The sequence below is a fragment of the Staurois parvus genome, unplaced genomic scaffold (assembly GCF_062004578.1).
Source record: "Staurois parvus isolate SC_StPar_1 unplaced genomic scaffold, SC_StPar_1.0 ptg001787l, whole genome shotgun sequence".
Lineage (NCBI taxonomy): Eukaryota > Metazoa > Chordata > Amphibia > Anura > Ranidae > Staurois > Staurois parvus.
In genome coordinates this window covers 907,353-928,671 of record NW_028319583.1, presented here as the reverse complement: position 1 = coordinate 928,671, position 21,319 = coordinate 907,353, and the positions used below count along the sequence as shown (strand labels likewise).

Sequence of the window (21,319 nt, the reverse complement as noted above, 5' to 3'; positions counted from 1 at the left end):
ATTAGAGCCTTGCCATCACATCAGAGACCCCTCATAACTCCAGAGGTTCCATTCACATCATTTTACCCCCATCACATCAGAGGCCCCCATTCACATCAGAGTACCCCCTTTAAATTGAAGAGCCCCCCTGTACATGAGATCCCCTCCATCACATCAGTCACCACTATACATTAAAGGCCCCCTATACATGAGTCCCTCCATTACATCAAAGCCTTCCTATCACATGAGAGCATCTCCATCACATCAGAGGTCCCCCCAAATCACATAATCCCCATTACAGGGCTCCTAACCACATAGTCCTCTATCACAGACGAGAGTCACCCATTAGTGTGGTGTGGGTGAGCCAGTTGTTGTCACCATCCCAATAAATTATGTCATATGTCCTGGTCCTGGAGTGTTATTGGTTGTTATATTGCTGGCAGCTGGCTCACCTGCACCATGGCAACTCATTTATTTATTTCAGGTACTTATATAGCGCAGTCAGTTTACGCAGTTCTTTACATCTATATTGTACATTCTCATCACATCACTCATGGTGCTGATTCACGACAAAACGAGTTCTGTGCTCGCAGCACCCAAGGGGAACCCAGACAGCACCTTGCAGCACCCCGGAGGAACCCAGATGGCACCTTGCAGCACCTCGGGGGAACCCAGATGGCACCTTGCAGCACCCCGGAGGAACCCAGATGGCACCTTGCAGCACCCCGGAGGAACCCAGATGGCACCCTGCAGCACCCCGGAGGAACCCAGATGGCACCTTGCAGCACCCCGGCGGAACCCAGATGGCACCTTGCAGCACTCCAGAGGAACCCAGATGGCACCTTGCAGCACCCCGGAGGAACCCAGATGGCACATTGCATCACCCCGGGGGAACCCAGATGGCACCTTGCAGCACCCTGGGGGAACCCAGATGGCACCTTGAAGCACCCCGGGGGAACCCAGATGGCACCTTGCAGCACCCCGGGGGAACCCAGATGGCTCCTTGCAGCACCCTGGGGGAACCCATATGGCACCATGGTTGAGAAACACTGCCTTAGTAAATACATAATAAATTATACCTGCCTGGTATGTGTGGCTACTCTGGGTAGTCAGGGCATGAACTGAAGGCTATAGAATTCTGTAGTTTGTCCGGCATCAGCAATGAGATTTTGTTTCACATGTAGTGTGTCAGATGAGCTCGAGGGTTTAGACGTGAGAGTCGCTGGGCTCCTTTGACAGTGATCCAACTCAGTCTTACATCCCTGTTGCTGAGCAGACTACTTGCCAATCATTTCGCTTCCCAGAATTGGGGGGTTTCAGAGCAGGGGGCCAATCCTTTGAGCTGTGCGTGCTATGGATGACCCTCTGCTGTGGAGCGCGATCAATCTCCTCGCCCTTGACAGGACTGGCTGGATATTATTCCTCCAGCTGTCTGCTGCGTTGGCCTAATTAGTGAGCTAATCAAAGTTTTTATTAGATTGATATCCAAACCCTTAAAGGATGAGATTGTTTCATGTTCTGCCAGAGGCTGAACATCAGAGCGTACGACGACCTGTTGGCAGGAAGGACCGATACCTCAACAGATGAAGGCCAAACTTTCCATGCTAGCCAAAATTAGGGCCGCAATGTTCACCTTAATACAAAGTATCACATTTAGTAAATAGTTTTCTCAGGTGAGAGAGAATATAAAACCATCCAGAGGCTCTATGTGGTCAATGAGGATGATTTGCGCAAGATCAGGCTATGATTGTTGAATCTGTGGCTAACGGCAGACATTCTAGCTGGGAATAATAGATCTGTCGAGTTTTATTTATATAGATATTCAACATTGAATCTCTTCAATAAAACTGGTGGCGGTTCCGCCTATTCCTGGCTTGCTCCTCATTGTTCACGCCCATGGCTCAGAAAGGATGATTGGACTTAAAAAAACGGTCAGATTGTGGCAGTTAGTTTATGATTGGTTCAGTTGTAAATCCAGACAAAATTTGTTTTTGTAGAGTAAAGGAAAGCTAGAACCCTGGTCAGCTTTTTATATCTGGCCGAAAAGGTCTTGAACGGGAGTCACTGGACCCAAGGTTATTCTTGAATGGAAATAAAGTCCTCAGTCAAAGGTGGTGTGGTGCTTACCCTCGAAGGAGCTGATGATGTACGGGTCCCCTGAATCTGAAGGACGACGACCCTTCCGGCAATGCCACACTCTCAGAAACGCAAAGACTGAAAAGGGCTACACAATCAACAAGGCACCAATACCAACAAAAAGCAAAGCACCTGGAATGAACGGGTCCAAGGGTAAAGCAGATTTGTACAATACAACAAAAGAATGAGAAGACCGAGTATTTCTGTACTTGAACCCCTAAATCTAAGGGGAGGGCCTTAACTATAGGCAGTACTAGAAGCTGAAGGTCCTTTTAGTCTCTCCAAAAAGCAGTTCCACAAGCCATGGTGGTGCTAAACACTGGGGTCCAGAGTCCTGCTTTGGAGCACTCGGGTACATTTGTATCCCATAGTAAAGGGCATTAGTCCCCAAATTAGTTCCAGGTTAGGGTGGCACTTTACCTTTAAGAGGAGGTAAAGAAGTTGTGGCCAGCAGCCTCTCACCACTATGCAAGCCTCCTTCTATTCTCTGATGACCAAAACCTGTGGTGTTGGTGGCAAATCTGGGCTCTGTAGCATCAGTCTTTCATGAAACCAGTGACACCCCTCTCCTCCTGCTCACTGGATCTTGACGACACCTGTGGCCCCTGTGAGAATGCGGCACCACAGTCCTTTTCTTCCAACTCTGGCAACAGTTGCGTCTCTGACTCAGCGGCACCCTCCAACAGTCATATCATTCTCACGTGAGGCTGCCTTGAGTTCTGACTTTGTTTTCCTCCCTTCAGGAGCATACCATCCTCCTGGAACTTGTGGTCCTATACAGTTCTTCACTTAATAGAGGCTGTCTCCTGGGGACTATGAATCTAAACACGCTTGAGCTCATCCCTACTTTTCTGAGCTTTGACCACTGAGCCTCCTTCTTTGAGGACAACAAACAGGATTATACTTTTTTCTTTGTCCTCCCATTTTGTTGTAGCCCATGTGTTGGAAATGAGCCAGGATGCAGGAATGTATCATTGGGAGTATTTAAGCTATTCATCATGGGTGACAGAAAAGGCCTACAGGTATGGCATTTGAAGTCAACAATGGGAGAAATTCAGTAAAGTTACCGCACCACTTTTCCTGGAATTAATTGCTCTTGTTAAAGTGTGCCTAATTCAGAAAACATTTGCAACAGTTTTGGTTCTGACAGCAACTCATGTACCAGATTCAGGTAGTTTCTATGTTGTTCCACTTCTACATTTTGGGGCAATACCTGCACCAAACTCGAAATTAAATACTGAAAGTTCGTAGCTAATTAATACCAACCTTCTTTTGACATAAAGAGAAAGGTTACGTAAAGTGGTCTTGCGTGTGTTCTACAAGTGTGCCAAGTTCAAGTGCAAGTTCTAGACAGGTACATGAATATGCTGCACCACTTTTAGAACGCATGTGAGACACTTCTGCAAAATCTGTCTGTGGCAGTCTTTTATGGATTCCAGGGAGTGCATTTCTAAAGTACTCAGGCCCCTTGTGATCCATAAGAATTGATGAAGAGCTCTACTCCGGGCACAAACATGCAACAACCCCTCGGCTTCAATACTGATGGGTGCCGGCATCCAACAGCCTGCCGAAAATGAGTATCAAAAAGAATAGTGAGCTGAACGCCAGTTGCCACTCTTGTCTTCAGTTTGTCTCCTCCCAAGCCACGCCCCTCTGATGCATTTCACTTTTCCATGCGCTTAGTCTTAGAGGTCCTCTATGACCAAGCCTGTGGGAGGGTGAAACGCGTCAAGATAGACGTGGCTTAGGAGGAGACAAAGTGAAGCTGTTTTTCTACACATGGTGATTGGCTGGCAACTGGTGTGCAGCTCCTTTTTGTTTTTGATACTGAGGCCGCTTGTCTGCATGGAATTGGCACATGTATGGGGGCACGTGTGGGGTGCACATGTGTGGGGTGCACATGACTTCCTTATCCACTCACTACCCATTCAGATATCATTATTATATGATGGAAGTTCTGTTAAATGGGGACTTTATCTGCTCATGTATACACTGATCTTTTTAAATGTTTTCCCTGTGCAATTCCCAAGGTAGAAAGACCTGCAGAACATTCAGAATGTACAGATCCAGCCTGTCTTCATTTCAGGTTACAGGCTGTTGGATGATGAGTTTGGTTCTGAAGCAGTGTGTATTATGGTCTCTCTGACCCCGTGTTGTTTCTCATTAGGAGTTTGAAAAGGACGTCTCTGATTTTCAGCTGAGCGTGCAGGACATGGATAGACGTCTGGGCACCGTGTTCTGCCTGGCGTTCGATGACACCTCAGGCCTGGAGCACACCTTCAGGGTATGTAGCACTTCCTCGAAGGAAAAACATATACAGTACAATTAAGTAGCAGATGTCTAAAGCTATCATAACTTAAAGCTGAAGTTTATACCACTTATGTTTTGCCTTCCTGGTCCCCCCCCATTAATCCCTTCACTGATAATGACATTTAAAGGATAAGTTCACCTTCTCGGGTCGAATCCCCGAATGTTTCGTAAGAAATAGAAGTGTTTTCCAATGCCATTTCTAGCCCACCCATTCCAATGTACTTTTCTTTCACTTATCATACCCACAGGAGGTTTAAAATCTTGTCAGTTTATTTGCATTTTTTAAATGATTTTCAGATTCCACCCCCTTAAGAGTCGCTAGAGTTTTGGGTCCCACTATAGTCCTGCACATCCAGGCAACACGCATTCCCCTCCAAACTTCCACTCCAGAGTCAGTAAATAGTCCTTGAAGTTGTTTTGTTTTTCCTGATTTTATTAAGGGGTTGATCACTTGGATGGGGGATACATGGGATGCTCAATGGAGGACAACTTCCAGGAACTATGCACACGTGCTCAAGGGTTTCTCTTCTTTGGAGAGTAATCCAGCCTCTTCTGACGTACCACCCCAAACCTCAGATAGTTCTCCTATATTCAGCGGTGTGGAGGAATCCCTGGACAAAGGGATCTAGAGTCTGCTGTCTTAAAGTACAGTCCAGTTGGGGTTAGTTAGGCTTCTCGCTCAAAGACCCTCTCCCCAACTCCAGCCCAGGGGGTGTAGAATTACTCACTGTCCCTCTTCTGCAAGCCACAGGTTGGTAGCTGCCTTCAGGCCTTCTGCTGGGCTGGCTCCTTCCTTAGCTTCACAGATAGTCCCCTCTCAGGAGGCTAGTGAGGTCCAGCTTTCCTCCTGTCTGTCTCCTTCTTAGAGTCAGGCCCCTTCCCTGGTCTTCCTCCCAGGCTCCACACTCCAGCTCCTGCTCTCACATCTTCCACCCGAACTCTTGCCACTGAGCAACCTCAGTCATTCTTAAGGGCTGCCCTGATCCCATGCCAAGCCTCCTGCTTGGGGATTGGGCAGAATCCCTTAAGAGTGCAGACCAGCTCCTCCTCATCTCCGCCCATTAAGTTCTAGAGACTTTTGAGTCTCTAGATCATGGGGAGGTATCAGAGAACTGATCTGCAGAGCCTCTCAGCCCAGACCCAAATCTGACCCCTCTGACTATCTCTCCCGGCTGCTAATCAGCCTCCTAACTAAAAAATGATTATCTAGATCCCCCTGACTAACTAGGAGGGTGCTAGACATCACTTTCTGTAGATCATCTCTCAGCATTCTCCTCCTGTAGGCCATCTCCCAGAAGCCTTCACATCTTTATTGCATCATAGAAGAGGGTGTGATAGGGCACTTTCACCACTCTGGACCACACCTCCCTCATTACAATACTACCATCCACCCACTTTCTATACAATCTGATTTAGATCTCCCATCAACTATGTAGTGCAAGGGCCTGTCTGATTTGATACATATTGAATAGATTGTTCAGGTGTGTCCTCCTATTCCATAGTTCTGGTCTATAGGAAATTGTACAGAGATTGTACAACCAGATTAAATAGTGTATGGCCATTTTTGTACAAGAACATAGGAGGGAGTGGACGGCCCCGTTCACATCTCCACATTGCGAAATCTCACATTCCTGCATGCGTTTGTTTTGGGTATTTTGGAGTATTTTCACTTGTCACACATAGGGCAAGTGAATGGATTGTCCTACACACAACAATCGCCCCAGAAAAGCTCCAGGACTTTTTTTGGGAGCAGAGCATGGTGCGTTACTGCAGTTTTTGGTGCATTTGCTGCACTTGTGGTGCCTTTAACCACTTACCCTGCGCCGTATAGCAGATATACTGCTACATGGCGGCACGGGTGCTCAAGATCACGTATATATACGTGATTTTGCATTTCCAGGTAGGCAGCGCGCGCAAGCCCTACCCCTGCCGCCATTCATGCCCATGGATGTCAATCACCAGGTCCTGGACTGTGATTACCCGCCGGCGCCCGGTGATTACCGACAGTCACTGGCAGGGAGGAAGACTGTTTTGTTTTATTTAGCAAAAAATTAAAAACTCAGCGGTGATTAAATACCACCAAAAGAAAGCTCTATTTGTGTGAAAAAAATGATAAAAATGTCATTTGGGTACAGTGTTGCATGACTGCGCAATTGTCATTCAAAGCGTGATAGCGCTGAAAGCTGAAAATTGGCCTGGGCAGGAAGGGGGTATAAGTGCCCGGGATTGAAGTGGTTAAAAAAAAAACTAGTGTGCAAAATGCATCAAACGCACTACATGTGTTTTGGCAGCATCTTCATTGAAGTCTATTGAAACAAAATGCATCTTTTTGCGATTTAAAAAAGTCCCTTTCCAAAAATCGCACAGGTTGAAAGGGCGGAGATGTGAACTTTACCCATAGGAAATCCTGTTAAATGGACTGTAGTGCGTTTCTGCATAATGCAAAACACACCGCAAAACGCTTAGGTGTGAACCTAGCCTAAAGGAGACTGTACAGTCAGATTGTATAGTGTATGGTGAGCTTAATGCAGGCCATAGACGGGTCGTTTATCGCCCTAATTTGCGTCCGCACGATATTCACGCTGTTAGTGGGGCAATGCCGTCGGCCGTTTTTCATGGATCTTCTTGTTTCTTTTTATCGGTCATGCTGGAAAATCCACAAAAAAAACGGCCGTTTTTCGTAGACATTGGTGGCAGCATTGGAAACGGCAACGACTGATTTTTCGTTTATCGGCCGACAATTCGGCTGATAAACGGCCCATCTATGGCTTGCCTTAGAGAACCCAGGACACACTTCCAGGGGCGGACTGACAACTCAGGGGGCCCCCGGGCAATAGGGGATCATGGGGCCCCTGTGTCCTTGTCCAAACTCAAAAAAGCCTATGAAAAAGGTACCAGGGGCATCTCATGGGGCCCCCTACGGACTACGGGCCCTCAGGCACTGCCCGAGTTTCAAAATGGTCAGTACACCCCTGCACACTTCTGCTGTTCTCAATACCACAGCTCTATCCACACAGGCTGTTATCTGACCGCTCATCTCCTGCACACTCTGCTAAATGAACGAACTATGCAAGATGAAATAAAGATAGAAAAAAAAATCGATGTCTGTGTATTTAGTGAAAACGGTGATCACTGATTAATCGCATTGGAAGACTGTGCGCCTGTGGGTGATAGTGATCTGCTGGAAGGGGGGGAAGCCACAGATGTGTTTTTTAATGAGGTCAGATGATGAAATCCTTCCTGTGTCTTACTGGTTTTTCTGTCCTAAGGCCTGGTTTACACTACATGTGTTCCAGTGCGTTTTTTTTCTGCATCCAAAACGCACAGAAAGTAGGTTACATGGTTGTCAATGGCATGGTTCACACTTATGCTTTCAGTTCCAGTGCGCTCCGGTTCTAAAAATAAAAGTAGAGCAGGCTGCATTTTTCCTGCACAGAACTGTACTGGAACGCAGTAAAATGCATCAAAAATATACCGGAACGCACTGGATTGCAAAAAAAACACACTGGAATGCATCAAAAACGTACTGGACCCCAAATGACCCAAAAAGGAGGGGAAAAAGCGTCTGGAAGACATCCAGAATGTGCCCGAAGTCAAAAAAATGCATCAAAAACACACATGCAGACATGCATCCATACTGCATTTCTATGGTGTGAACCAGCCCTAAGCCTGGGTTCACATATATGCAGTTCGGTATATCGCATGTAATTCACACAGGAACCGCACCGCATTCCTGTGCAAAGCACACGCGATTTGTGTGCAATTTGATTGGTGTGATAGGAGTCATGCATTTTGTATGGCTCTAATCGCACCGCACCAGCACCAAAAACATGCAGGACCCTTTTTTGGGTCCGTACTAGAATCGGTTCGCACAGGTATCCATACCTATGCGATCCGATTCTGCACATTGCACCTCGTTATTTAACTTAACATACACACCCGCAGCGGTTCGCATGAACGGGGTGCGATTCTGATGCAGTGCAAAATTCACATTGAAAACAATGTGAATTCCGCACCGCATCAGTATGAAAAAAATAAAGTCATTTTGAGTTTGATGGCAGCAACACGGCTTAAAAAAGTTGGGAAAAGGCAACAAAAAGTTGGCAAATTAAGTGGTACTAGCAAGGAAGAGCACGGTCCAAGAACTTTTTGGAATTGGGGATGTACTTCCATGGGAAAAATGATATAATTGGAAATGAGAGATACATATAATAAAAGATTGTTTTTATGGGTAGACCAGGGGCGGACTGACAACTCATGGGGCCCCCGGGCAATAGGGGATCATGGGGCCCCTGTGTCCTTGCCCAAACTCCAAAAAGCCTATGAAAAAGGTACCAGGGGCGTCTCATGGGGCCCCCTGGCAGTGCCCAAGTTTCCAAATGGTCAGTCCGCCCCTGGGGTAGACAATAACTGTTACCTGTGTACTCATAGCATAGTGGCGGTGAGGAATTGCAGGTATCTACCCCAAGGACCTTACTCTTCAAAGAGTCTGTTCATAAATAGAGCAGGGGGTGAATGGCACGTTCTGTAGGCCATCACATTTTTGAAAGCTAACGAAGTAGCCTTTCTAAGGTTGGGCATATACCAGAGAAGTCCTATTTGAAAACTCATACGGAATGTTTGTTGAGATGGGTAGAATATAATCTTTTTTTTTATTTTTTTATTAATAGCGTAGCAGTAGAAATGAATAGAGGGTATCTGAAGATACAGTTCAACTACCCTGAGGACCTTAATCTTCACAGAGTCTTTTGATGAGTAGAGCAGGGGGTGAAGAGTATGCTCATTAGGCCATCCACAGCAGATCTTCTCAAATTTTTAGCTACCTAAGTTAGGCTTTTTAAAGTTGGCCGTACACCAGTAGAATTTAATTTGAACATTTTTATGGAAATTCAGAAAAATAATTTGTCATGGCATTCCATAGTACAGTTATGGACTAGGCACATTTCGTATAAAAGCTTTAAAACATTTTGTTTGATTGCCATATCAATGTTTTTAATTCCATATCCAGAACAAATGTTGCATTGGAATTTCATTTGTTGAAGAAAAAAAAAAATCCATCCTGCTCCTTCAAATTTTCTAGTAGTCAATAAAGTAAAAAACGATCATCAATTTGACCCTAGTTAACTATTGGATAATCAACGATCTTCCAAAAATGGATTTTTTGGAATGAAATTCTACTGGTGTGTGGCCACCTTGAATGTAGGATGGAATTAACCCAATTTATCAACATGCATGTGGTTGGAGAGCCAATGTTGTGTTATTATTATTCTGGCCAAGGACAGTGTCCTAGTTATCATAAGCTCAAGATGAAGGTCATCAAAGGGAATCTCCAATATTCTCAGAATTAAAATACTTTTTTACATTCTAGTATAACACAAACCTTCTGGCATTGATCAGGTGAGGTCGGGCAGTGGTGCCATCATACAAGAATGCTTTTTTATTTCAATTGGATATCATGTTTAGGTTTTTATGCCTTCCTCTGGATCTACTGTGGGTATAGGATTATAACTTTTGTTTTTTTTTATGGTTGAACTGGATGGACTTTTGTCTTTTTTCAGCCAGACTAACTATGTAAAAGTCTGTAGGTCCTACAAGGACAAAATGGGTCATCATAAATATTACAAAAGTTTTCCTAAACATACAATTCCATAATTGCCATATTTCTAAGTCTATTTGAAGTGCGATTTGCTCTCATATAGCATTGTTGAAGGTTTGTAGAGAGTAAGCAACATCTCGTACAATTGTTGTGGATAAGAGGGTTTCATAGTCTGTGTGTTCTGCTCCCAGTTGCTGGACATGTTTGGAAGTCTACTGGACCGTCCGCTGATTGCTCAGGACGCCTTTGATAAGTACCCCTTGCTTGTCTCCATGTTTGACCAAGAGCTGGATGATGTGAAGGCCATCTTTGACCAGCACATGATGGAAGACACGGAGCAAGGTACATTCAGCTTGGTAACCACAGTGACACATCTCTGTGTCCTTTTGCTTGATTTATAGACTAGAAAATGTTCCTGACCTCTAACACAAGTATAACATTCTCCTTACAGGGTATCCACAGATACACAGGAATATGCCGCTGGTGGCTGGTAACCTGAACTGGGCCAAAGAACTGAGAGAGAGACTGCAAATCCCTTACAGCAACTTCCGCCACATCACACATCCGTGAGTCATCCTAGTTTAACCCCCTTTATGGATCGGCAGCTTGGTAAATGTTCTTATGTAGGAGACGATATGGCGACTGTTTTGTAGTGCACCGTGCCATTGGGTTTTATTTCAGTCTGCGGGCATGCAGTCATGTTGTTTCACCTTATTTCAGGCTTTCTCAACCTTTTCAACCCTTGAAATAACTTTTGGGTCTGTATTATTCTTCTTGCGTTCAGTAAAATGCACACCCCAACATTAACAGTCAGTGGAAAAATACCTAATTACAACTGTCAGCAGGGAAATGCTCCCTTGGAGGACATCAGAAAAGAGTCCCTTTGATTTGTGGTCAATGCTAGCAGACCTACTTATATTGGTGGTCATTAGGAGAAGGGCCCTCTTACACTGGTAGTCAGTAGGAAGAATGTGAAGAAAGTCCTCCCTGTAGAGGTGGTGGTGCACGATATTCTGGGTGAGGTTGGGAAGATTCGGGGTCTTGAGAGGGGCAGAGAACCTCGGGCGGTCTGGATAAGGGCGTGGAGGAATATCAGACCTGCCTTTGGTGAACTGTCCATCTCTGGGTGAGGGGCTCTTTCCTTATACTGTTCTTTTCACTCCCGTAGTTTTTGTTGATTAAGATCTTTTTTGAAGAAGGGCTGCATGCATAAGGGGGGCGGGGTGGTTTCTTGACCTCACAGGTTTGATGTCTGGTGTAGTGATGTGAGTGGTAGTACGATTTATTTCCCCAATTATGTCATGTTCATTTCTGAGACGTTTGCTTTTGTCTGACAGCAGATTTTGCTATGTTTATTTTCGTTTTGCTGTAAATATATATAATTTATTTTTTTTATATTCTGTATAATATTTTATGTTTATTGATTGCAAGACTTTTAATAAAGAAAAATTGGGAAGAATGTCCCTTACATTGAGATCAGTATGAAGAATGCCCTTTCCATTGGTGGTCAGTGGGAAGAATACTCCTTACATTGGTGGTCAGTGGGAAAAATACTCCTTGCATTGGTGGTCATTTGGAAGAATGATCCTTACATTGGTGGTCAGTAGAAAGAATTTTGCTTACATTGGCAGTCAGAGGGAAGAATACTCCTTACATTGGTGATCATTTGGAAGAATGCCCCTTCCATTGGTGGTCATTGGAAAGAATGCCTCTTCCATTGGTGGTCAGTGGGAAGAATGCCTCTTCCATTGGTGGTCATTGGAAAGAATGCCTCTTCCATTGGTGGTCAGTCGGAAGAATGCCTCTTCCATTGGTGGTCATTGGAAAGAATGCCTCTTCCATTGGTGGTCAGTGGGAAGAATGCCTCTTCCATTGGTGGTCAGTGGGAAGAATGCCTCTTCCGTTGGTGGTCAGTGGGAAGAATCCCTCTTCCGTTGGTGGTCAGTGGGAAGAATGCTCCTTACATTGGTGGTCATTGGGAAGAATGCTCCTTATATTGGTGGTCAGTGGGAAGAATGCTCCTCACATTGGTGGTCAGTGGGAAAAATGCTCCTTATATTGGTGGTCAGTGGGAAGAATTCTCCTTATATTGGTGGTCAGTGGGAAGAATTCTCCTTATATTGGTGGTCAGTGGGAAGAATGCTCCTCACATTGGTGGTGGGAAGAATGCTCCTCACATTGGCGGTGGGAAGAATGCTCCTTACATTGGTGGTCAGTGGGAAGAATGTTCCTTACATTGGAGGTCATTTGGAAGAATGCTTCTTACATTGAAGGTCATTTGGAAGAATGATCCCTTACATTGGTGGTCAGAGGGAATAATGACCCCTTACATTGGTTGATATATTGGTGTAGTGTGACAGAAAATCTTAGCCGCTTTCAGCAAACGTTTTGTCAATCAACCCGTTGGCTGTGATTCGCAGTATGTTTTTTCCTGACTTGTTCTATATAAATGGGAACTCTTTTTTTGTTTTTGTTTTTTGTAGGTGCATGGAGTCAGGTGAAGGTAAAAGAATGAAGATGAAGTATGAGGAGATGATGGATCTGCTTGACAAGTAAGGTCCTTATTTATATTGTCAGCATTTTGGCAGAAGTTTCTTAAAGCGGAACTTCAGCTTAAAAAAAATTTGCATTACAACCTTCTTACATTCCTGCGCGCAGTTTTTTAAAACAAAAAAATATCCACTTAGCTGCCCATGCGAAGATCAATGTACAATCTCGGCATACTCTTGTGCTGTAATGAACAAATTCTCGTACGCATCTGTGTGAGTTGCATTATCACCAGGTTTGGGTCATTGACGGGCAGTGGCTCCAGATGCAGCATCATCATAGGGGGGGGGGGGGGCAGCCTGCAGTGAGCCTTGCCACACACACACACTGGATCAGTGCCTGGCTGCCAGGGGGACACAATGTCTGCTCTGACAGCTACTGCTGTCCCACCATGCTCCTATTCCCTGCCCCAGCCAATGCAAAAAACACACCACGCATGCGTGACCACTTCCCAGCTGTTAGAAAGCAAGCAAATATTGGGCCACGAGCGCATAGTGCACACTCCATGCCAACCATATGCAGCTGGAGCAAAGGGATTATTAACTTGTGTTCAAACTCCATTCCATTTATGAGGTTTTTATTGTTGTCTGAGTATCTCCCTAGGGAGATTCCCCTTTACGTCCTGTGTGGTCATATAATTGGAAGTAAGGTGAAACACCCCAGCGGGGACACAGACCTTTCCTAATCTATGCAGGGCTGTGGATAAGGGGGTACCACCAGTCCTCCTGTATGGGGCCCAGGCCATCAGGAGGTCCAAGGCAGCTGGGTGAATCAGATGTGGTCAGGGAGGGTGATTGGCACAGTGTGTGGGGGGGCAAATACTAGAACCAATGCCCTATATGGTTCTCTCTACAGCAGCTGAAAGACGGCTTCTTCTCCTCTTCCTCCCGCTGGCTCTCAGCTGCTGCAGGGGGAGCCATACAGGGAATCAGTTCCAGTGATTGTCCCCCTGGTGCACCCATCACCCTCCCTGTGTATCATACATTTCCCCCTGTTGCCCAGGCCCCTCGCAGTGCTGCCGGCTTCCCTTCTGTCCTTCCCACCAGCAGCTGCTAGCACACAATGGGATACTTCAGGATAGAGAGTAGGGGAAGGGTCCGGTAAATATGTCACATTTACTAGCCCCTTCCCTGAATGAACACAATGAGTATCAGTACCAATCACTCACTATGCTCATTCATAACTGAAGAATAGTAAACTGTGTTTTTTTGGGGTTTTTTTTTTGGGGGGGGGGGTGCTGGCAGCTTGGCTGTATGGGGCCCTCTGGTTTCTAACAGCAGCCTGAATCTATGCAAAACTACAGAGAACGGTAAGAAAAGTTTTGACTGGTGCTCTCCTTTTTAGCTTAATTTTTTTATTTGTAGTAAAATAGAATTATAGCAGCCTTAGAGGTCTATAAACTATGGCAGAGGACACAACGAAAGTGAGCCATATAATTGGAGTTTTACGATGTCTTTACAATTTATTGGGTATCAGTTTGCTCATTAGGAATTAGTAGTATGATCATTTTCCTGGAGATTAGTTGTCGTGAACGTAGAGCGTATGGGGAAATATGTCATCCGCACATGCATGGGCAAACGCCAATGCAGAAGCGATCATCATATACAAGAGTATAGCTGCATATGGCCTTTCACTTGTATTGGTGGCTCTAGGCAGCTCCTGCGGCTTCCTGGGGGCAAAAATGTGCCGCGGACTTGTGGCTAATCAAGGTCTGTATGGATGAGGCATTATTACATACATGATGATGTCTACATTGCCTGGGCTACTGTATCTTGATGCACTGGCTTGGCATCTGTTTCCTGTAGAAACTCTAGAGCTCCAGTAAACGGAACACACCAGAGGCTCTCCGCTCTTTTCCAGCATGGGAGCACAAAGAACAGTTTATCAGCTTTAATTGGAAGGCTACAAAGGCCTGCAGTGTCCTCCGGGGGCTCCTGTGAAGTCAAAGGCTTGAAATAAGAGCATCTTGTTAATTGGGCTGCGAGCAGGGGGATGAAAAATTTTAATTACCTCTCCAGATCAATGATCAGATGCAGAATTCCGATAGCCAGCATCTGTGGGGCCAATCTGTAAACTTCAGATTATTCTCTGGGATGACGGATGCTGGGGCTAGTAAACTGGAGTCTGTCACGTCTGAACATTGACAGGAGCTTAATTAATACTCTGTACTCCATACAGTAAAGAGAGAATTCTGGATATTCTGCAGAGGGGAGATGTCGGTGTTAGTTAGTGTGTGTGCACTGTTCTTAGTACATGGATCATCTGTGCAATCATCAATGTTCCCAGTACTGGATATATCATTTCAGTGTATTCTGACCAAACTCATCACTGTGTCAGCTGCTAGTGGTGCATTGTGAACACCGTGAACGTTCAAGGCAGTAGTTTGTGTCTCTGCCCCTCCCACAATGGTGAGATTTCCTGCAGTAGTTTGTGTTTGCCCTTCCCACAATGGGGAGGTTTCCCGCAGTAGTTTGTGTCTCTGCCCCTCCCACAATGGTGAGATTTCCTGCAGTAGTTTGTGTCTCTGCCCCTCCCACAATGGGCAGATTTCCCGCAGTAGTTTGTGTCTCTGCCCCTCCCACATTGGTGAGATTTCCCCCAGTAGTTTGTGTCTCTGCCCCTCCCACAATACTGAGATTTCCCCCAGTAGTTTGTGTCTCTGCCCCTCCCACAATGATGAGATTCCCTGCAGTAGTTTGTGTCTCTGCCCCTCCCACAATGATGAGATTCCCCCAGTAGTTTGTGTCTCTGCCCCTCCCACAATGGTGAGATTTCCCCCTGCAGTTTGTGTCTCTGCCCCTCCCACAATGATGAGATTCCCTGCAGTAGTTTCTGTCTCTGCCCCTCCCACAATGGTGAGATTCCCTGCAGTAGTTTGTGTCTCTGCCCCTCCCACAATGGTGAGATTCCCTGCAGTAGTTTGTGTCTCTGCCCCTCCCACAATGGTGAGATTCCCTGCAGTAGTTTGTGTCTCTGCCCCTCCCACAATAATGAGATTTCCCCCAGTAGTTTGTGTCTCTGCCCCTCCCACAATGGTGAGGTTTCCCGCAGTTGTTTGTGTCTCTGCCCCTCCCACAATGGTGAGATTTCCTGCAGTAGTTTGTGTCTCTGCCCCTCCCACAATGGTGAGATTTCCCGCAGTAGTTTGTGTCTCTGCCCCTCCCAGAATGGGGAGATTTTCTTGCACTAGTTGATGTCTCTGCCCCTCCCACAATGGGGAGATTTCCTGCAATAATTTGTGTCCCTGCCCCTCCCACAATGGTGAGATTTCCTGCAATAATTTGTGTCTCTGCCCCTCCCACAATGGTGAGATTTCCTGCAATAGTTGGTGTCTCTGCCCCTCCCACAATGGGGAGATTTCCTGCACTAGTTGGTGTCTCTGCCCCTCCCACAATGGGGAGATTTCCTGCACTAGTTGGTGTCTCTGCCCCTCCCACAATGGGGAGATTTCCTGCACTAGTTGGTGTCTCTGCCCCTCCCACAAGGTCATACTAAACTATTATCAGCAATCCAGCGGGGAGGTTGAACCATCATTTAGCTCTGTAGTTGTTGTGGCGACAGAACCAGATATTGGTGTTGAGTGTTACCGTATTCAGTATAAAATTAGTGACTTTTGTGTGTTATACTGATCTATCCATTCTTCTTCAGGTACACAGAGAAACTGTACGCAGCATGGTGTCAGACCGTTTCAGAGAAGTCCCAGTACAATCTCATGCGACCTCTCGTCACGCGGGATGAGCGCCTCAAACTAATCAGTGTTAACTTTGATCCTCAGGTACGGTGATGGGAATGGTACCACGGAATGTATAGAAAGTTTCCTATAATGTACCATCGTTCATGGGACAACAAAAAAAAAAATCTGCAAAGATACTTCAATTTGTTTTTATCAAAAAAGCCACACTGGGGGATGGGAGACTGAGGAAATCCTTCCTCCTACCTGCAGCAGACTGATGACATCATCTCAGCCTAGGCACAGTCACTGAGTAGAGCTCAGCTTTTTAATGATAAAAGGTGGAGCTTTTCTGAACAATAATTTCTGTATATTGTGACATGTCAGAAATACATTAATGAAGACTTGTACGGTTACTGGCAGGTCCACTTTAAGCACCCATCAACCTGAAATGTCCAATCACACAAAATGTCACACTATAGGGCACCCAATCAGGAGCAAGGAGCAGCAGAGAGTTCCATTATAAGTTATTTCCCGCAAATCCTTACATGATAATTTGTGAGTGTTCCTCGTGGTTTTTATGGGTTTATTAGGCGTGTGATGGTTTACTGGTTCTATTGATTTTACACTTGTCTGCGGTTTACAGTCAACCTATAAATTTCAAGATAGACTCTTTTTATGTTCCCGGTTCACCAATTTGTTGTAATGTCACTCGGTGTACATTCATGCAGTACTCAGGTATAAGGGCAAACATAATATATTCCCTCTGTGTAAAGGAATCCTGTGCTGAGAATTGACTAGATGGCCTCTGATTTTCAAAAATTCTGTAAAAGAATGTATTCCTAATAGTGATAGGCCGAACACCCCCCTGTTCTAGTTTGCGGTTGAACATTTGAACCCAATGAAAGTTCGACTGCGAACGTCGAGGGGACAATTCACTAAGCGGTATCTTATCGCATCTGAGTATGTGGTAAGATCCCACACAGCGACTAAAATACGGCATGAGTTATATTATTAGGTCATGCGGTATTTTCGTAGTGAAAACATCCTTTAATGTTGCAGCTGTCAGTGGGGTTCCCTGCTGACAGCTGAATGTAAAAAGAATTGCCGGCAATTAAAAAATAAAAATGTGTGGGGTTCCCCCCCATCCATACCAAGCCCTTTAGGTCTTCTATGGATTTTGAGGGCAACACCCATACCAAAATTAAAAAAAAAATGGAGTGTGGTCCCCCCCAAATCCATACCAGACCCTTATCCGAGCATGTTTCAGCTGTCAGATGGGTTCCCTGCTGACAGCTGAATGTAAAAAGAATTGCCAGCAATTAAAAAAAAAAAAAGTGTGGCTCCCCCCCCATCCATACCAAGCCCTTTAGGTCTGGTATGGATTTTGCGGGGAACACCCACGCCAAAATGTAAAAAAAAATGGGGTAGGTTCCCCCCCAAAATCCATACCAGACCCTTATCCGAGCATGTTTCAGCTGTCAGCGGGGTTCCTTACTGACAGCTGAATGTAAAAAGAATTTCTGGCAATTAAGAAAATAAAAAAAAAACGTGGGGTTCCCTCCCGTCCATGCCAAGCCCTCTTGGACTGGTATGGATTTTGAGGGGAACACCCACGCCAAAATGTAGAAAAAAAAGGGGTAGAGTCCCCCCCAAAATCCATACCAGACCCTTATCTGAGCATGTTTCAGCTGTCAGCAGGGTTGCTCACTAACAGCTGAATGTAAAAAGAATTGCTGGCAATTAAAAATTTAAAAAAAAAAGTGTGGGGTCCCCTCCCCATCCATACCAAGCTTTTTAGGTCTGGTTTGGATTTTGAAGGGAACACTCATGCCAAAATGTAAAAAAAAGTGGGGTGGGTGGGTCCCACTGGGAGGTGGGGTGGGTCCCGGTGGGTCCCACCCCCACCCCCACCCAAAATCCATATCAGACCCTTATCTGAGCATGCAGCCTGGCAGGTCAGGAAAGGAGGGGGGGTGAGCGAGCGCCCCCCCCCCCCAACCATACAAGTCCACATGCCCTCAACATGGGAGGGGGTGCTTTGGGGGACAAGGGCCTCTTCCCCAGTGGCTGTGGGGGTCTGCAGGCAGGGGGCTTATCGGTATCTTGAATCCCTCTTTAACTAGGGGGCCCCCAGATCCCCCCAATGAGTATGGAATACATGGTACTCATTCACAAAAAAAAGTGTAGTGTAAAAATGACAGTAGACAGTCTTTGACAAGTCCTTTATGAAAAACGAAAATGAAAAACTGTTCCCCGAAGTAGATCCAATTTCAATTATGATGATGTGCAATAAGTCCATCCGTGACATTTCCTGGCTACTAAATATTCCACGCTCAACTGGTAGTGGGATTATAACAAAGTGGAAGCAACTGGAAACAACAGCAACTCATCCACCAAGTGGTAGGCCACGTCACATGACAGGGCGGGGTCAGCACATGCTGAAGTGCGCAGAAGCCGCCAACTCTGCAGACTCAATAGCTAAAGACCTCTTGTGGCCTTCAGACATGAATGTGCGAGTTTGGGGTAGAGGAACTTGACTGGCCTGCACAGAGTCCTGACCTCAACCCCATAGAACACCTTTGGGATGAATTAGAGCGGAGACTGCAAGCCAGGCCTCCTCCCCCGACATCAGTGCCTGACCTGACAAATGTGCTTCTGGAAGAATGGTCCAACCTTCCCATAGACACCCTCCTAAACCTTGTGGACGGCCTTCCCAGAAGAGTTGAAGCTGTTATAGCTGCAAAGGGCGGAGCCAACTCAATATTGAACCCTACGGACTAAGACTGGGGGCATTAAAGTTCATGTGCATGCAAAGGCAGATGGCCCAATACTTTTGGCAATATAGTGTATCTCTAAAACAGCTTAAAAGGGACATTTGAGGAGGAATCTTTGGTAAGAATTAGAGCGAGGACTGCGAGCCAGGCCTTCTGGTCCGACATCAGTGCCTGACCTGACAAATGTGCTTCTGGAAGAATGGTCCAACCTTCCCATAGACACCCTCCTAAACCTTGTAGACGGCCTTCCTAGAAGAGTGGAAGCTGTTATAGCTGCAAAGGGCGGGGCCAACTCAATATTGAACCCTACGGACTAAGACTGGGGGGCCATTAAAGGTCATGTGTTTCTAAAGGTAGGCGGCCCAATACTTTTGACAATATAGTGTGTTTTACAGTGGTGGCCTCAGTCACTATTCCACGGGCCTGGGCTGGGGGAAGTCTGTGCCCTTGGGTGAGATGATGAATTTGGGAATAGTCTATATTCTATGGACTAACAATAGAATTCCTAGAAAAATAAAGCTGCCTGCTAACTCCTGTATAAAAACCATGACTGTATATTACCCGTTGACCAATCCAGCACTTGTCATTCTCACAGTTTAATAAAAATGTGACAGAGGTTCTAATTCTTCTCTGCCCCAATCAAAGCAAAACAATTTTGGCTCTACATTAACTTTAATAGGAAATTTGTCTGGATTTGCACATTTGACATCTTTACATTATTACATTAGGAGTTTGACCCTCATTTCCTCAAAATTTTCAGAAATTTTTTCTCCATATAGACGTTTATAATTTGCTAATGCTTCATTAACTTGATTCATTCAGGCAGCATAGGTGAGATTGAAAATTTACACTTAATGGCAGATAATTTTCTGGCATAAAATGAAATAGGACGATAAAACGGTCTACTGTGTTCATAAAGTTGTTTATGAGCCCTGAGAGATGCGATTGTGCTGGGTAGACTTGGTATACAATTTATGTACGATAATTACCTGACTCTATTAATTTCATATTTAATGGGGAGAACTGAGCTAAAAGCATAAAATGCAGGAAATAGTCTGCAGAATACATTCTGATAAGTTTCAACTTCAGCGTTTTGGCCAAGAAAACGCAAAACAGGAAAAGAGGTCTATGGTAAAGCTTGGAGTCAAAACTCTCAATTACTGGAAGACTGAAGGGACAGGCCAGCTAAAAAATTGCTTACTCCAGCATTATGTTGGGGTTGTATCCTAAGTAGCCATCGATTCCCATTTCCTAGGGACGGTCCCTGTTTTGATGGACTTGTTCCCGGTAAACCCATATCCTCAGGGGCAGTGGATGAAGAGCAATCAATCAAAGAAAGCTGCACCTCCGTTACATTTGTGTTTTTGTCCTCTGCAGCAAAAAAGTTTGACACCTGCAAAATGAAGCCCAATTTTTTTTTCTCATGCCTTTAAGGCGTCCTTCCTAATTACAGTATGTATGCTTAGCTTCATGCCTTTTATCTGATATATGTTTATTTTGTATTTACAGTGGGGATCGAAAGTTTGGGCACCCCAGCTAAAAATTTGTATTAATGTGCATAAAGAAGCCAAGGAAAGATGGAAAAATCTCCAAAAGGCATCAAATTACAGATTAGACATTCTTATAATATGTCAACAAAAGTTAGATTTTATTTCCATCATTTACACTTTCAAAAAAACAGAAAAAAAAAATGGCGTCTGCAAAAGTTTGGGCACCCTGCAGAGTTAATATCTTGTACTGCCCCCTTTGGCAAGTATCACAGCTTGTAAACGCTTTTTGTAGCCAGCCAAGAGTCTTTCAATTCTTGTTTGAGGTATCTTTGCCCATTCTTCCTTACAAAAGTCTTCCAGTTCTTTGAGATTTCTGGGCTGTCTGTCACGCACTGCTCTTTTAAGGTCTATCCATAGATTTTCAGCCTGCAGCCACATCTGCCAGGAGAATTGTTTGTGATACAAAGAAAAACCCACAGGCAACCTCGGGAGAAAATACAGGCTGCTCTGGAAAAAGACGGTGTGGTTTTTTAAAGGAGCACAATACAACAATTCTTAAACAAAAATGAGCTGTATGGTCGAGTTGCCAAAAAGAAGCCTTTACTGTGCCAATGCCACAAAAAAGCCTGGTGAGGCGTGTCAAGGTGTTGTCGGGCATTTTGTAACTGGGCTTTTTTTGTAGCATTGGTGTAGTAAAGGCCTCTTTCTAGCAACTCGGCCATACAGCTCATATTGTTTAAGAATTTTTGTAGTGTGCTCCTTAAAAAAATCCACACAGTCTTTTCCCAGAGCAGCCTGTATTTCTCCTGAGGTT

General features: G+C 45.1%; 1 protein-coding gene across 1 annotated transcript in view; it reads left to right on the top strand.

Annotated features, from left to right (window-relative positions):
- The window catches only part of DNAH9 (dynein axonemal heavy chain 9), a 336,995-nt gene that overhangs the window by 40,657 nt on the left and 275,019 nt on the right, over positions 1 to 21,319 (top strand). Inside the window, exons 8-12 of the mRNA XM_089663852.1 lie at positions 4,283 to 4,399; positions 10,213 to 10,363; positions 10,473 to 10,587; positions 12,505 to 12,573; positions 16,217 to 16,343. Coding sequence (XP_089519978.1) covers positions 4,283 to 4,399; positions 10,213 to 10,363; positions 10,473 to 10,587; positions 12,505 to 12,573; positions 16,217 to 16,343 — 579 coding nt within the window. The remainder of the gene's footprint in view (positions 1 to 4,282; positions 4,400 to 10,212; positions 10,364 to 10,472; positions 10,588 to 12,504; positions 12,574 to 16,216; positions 16,344 to 21,319) is intronic.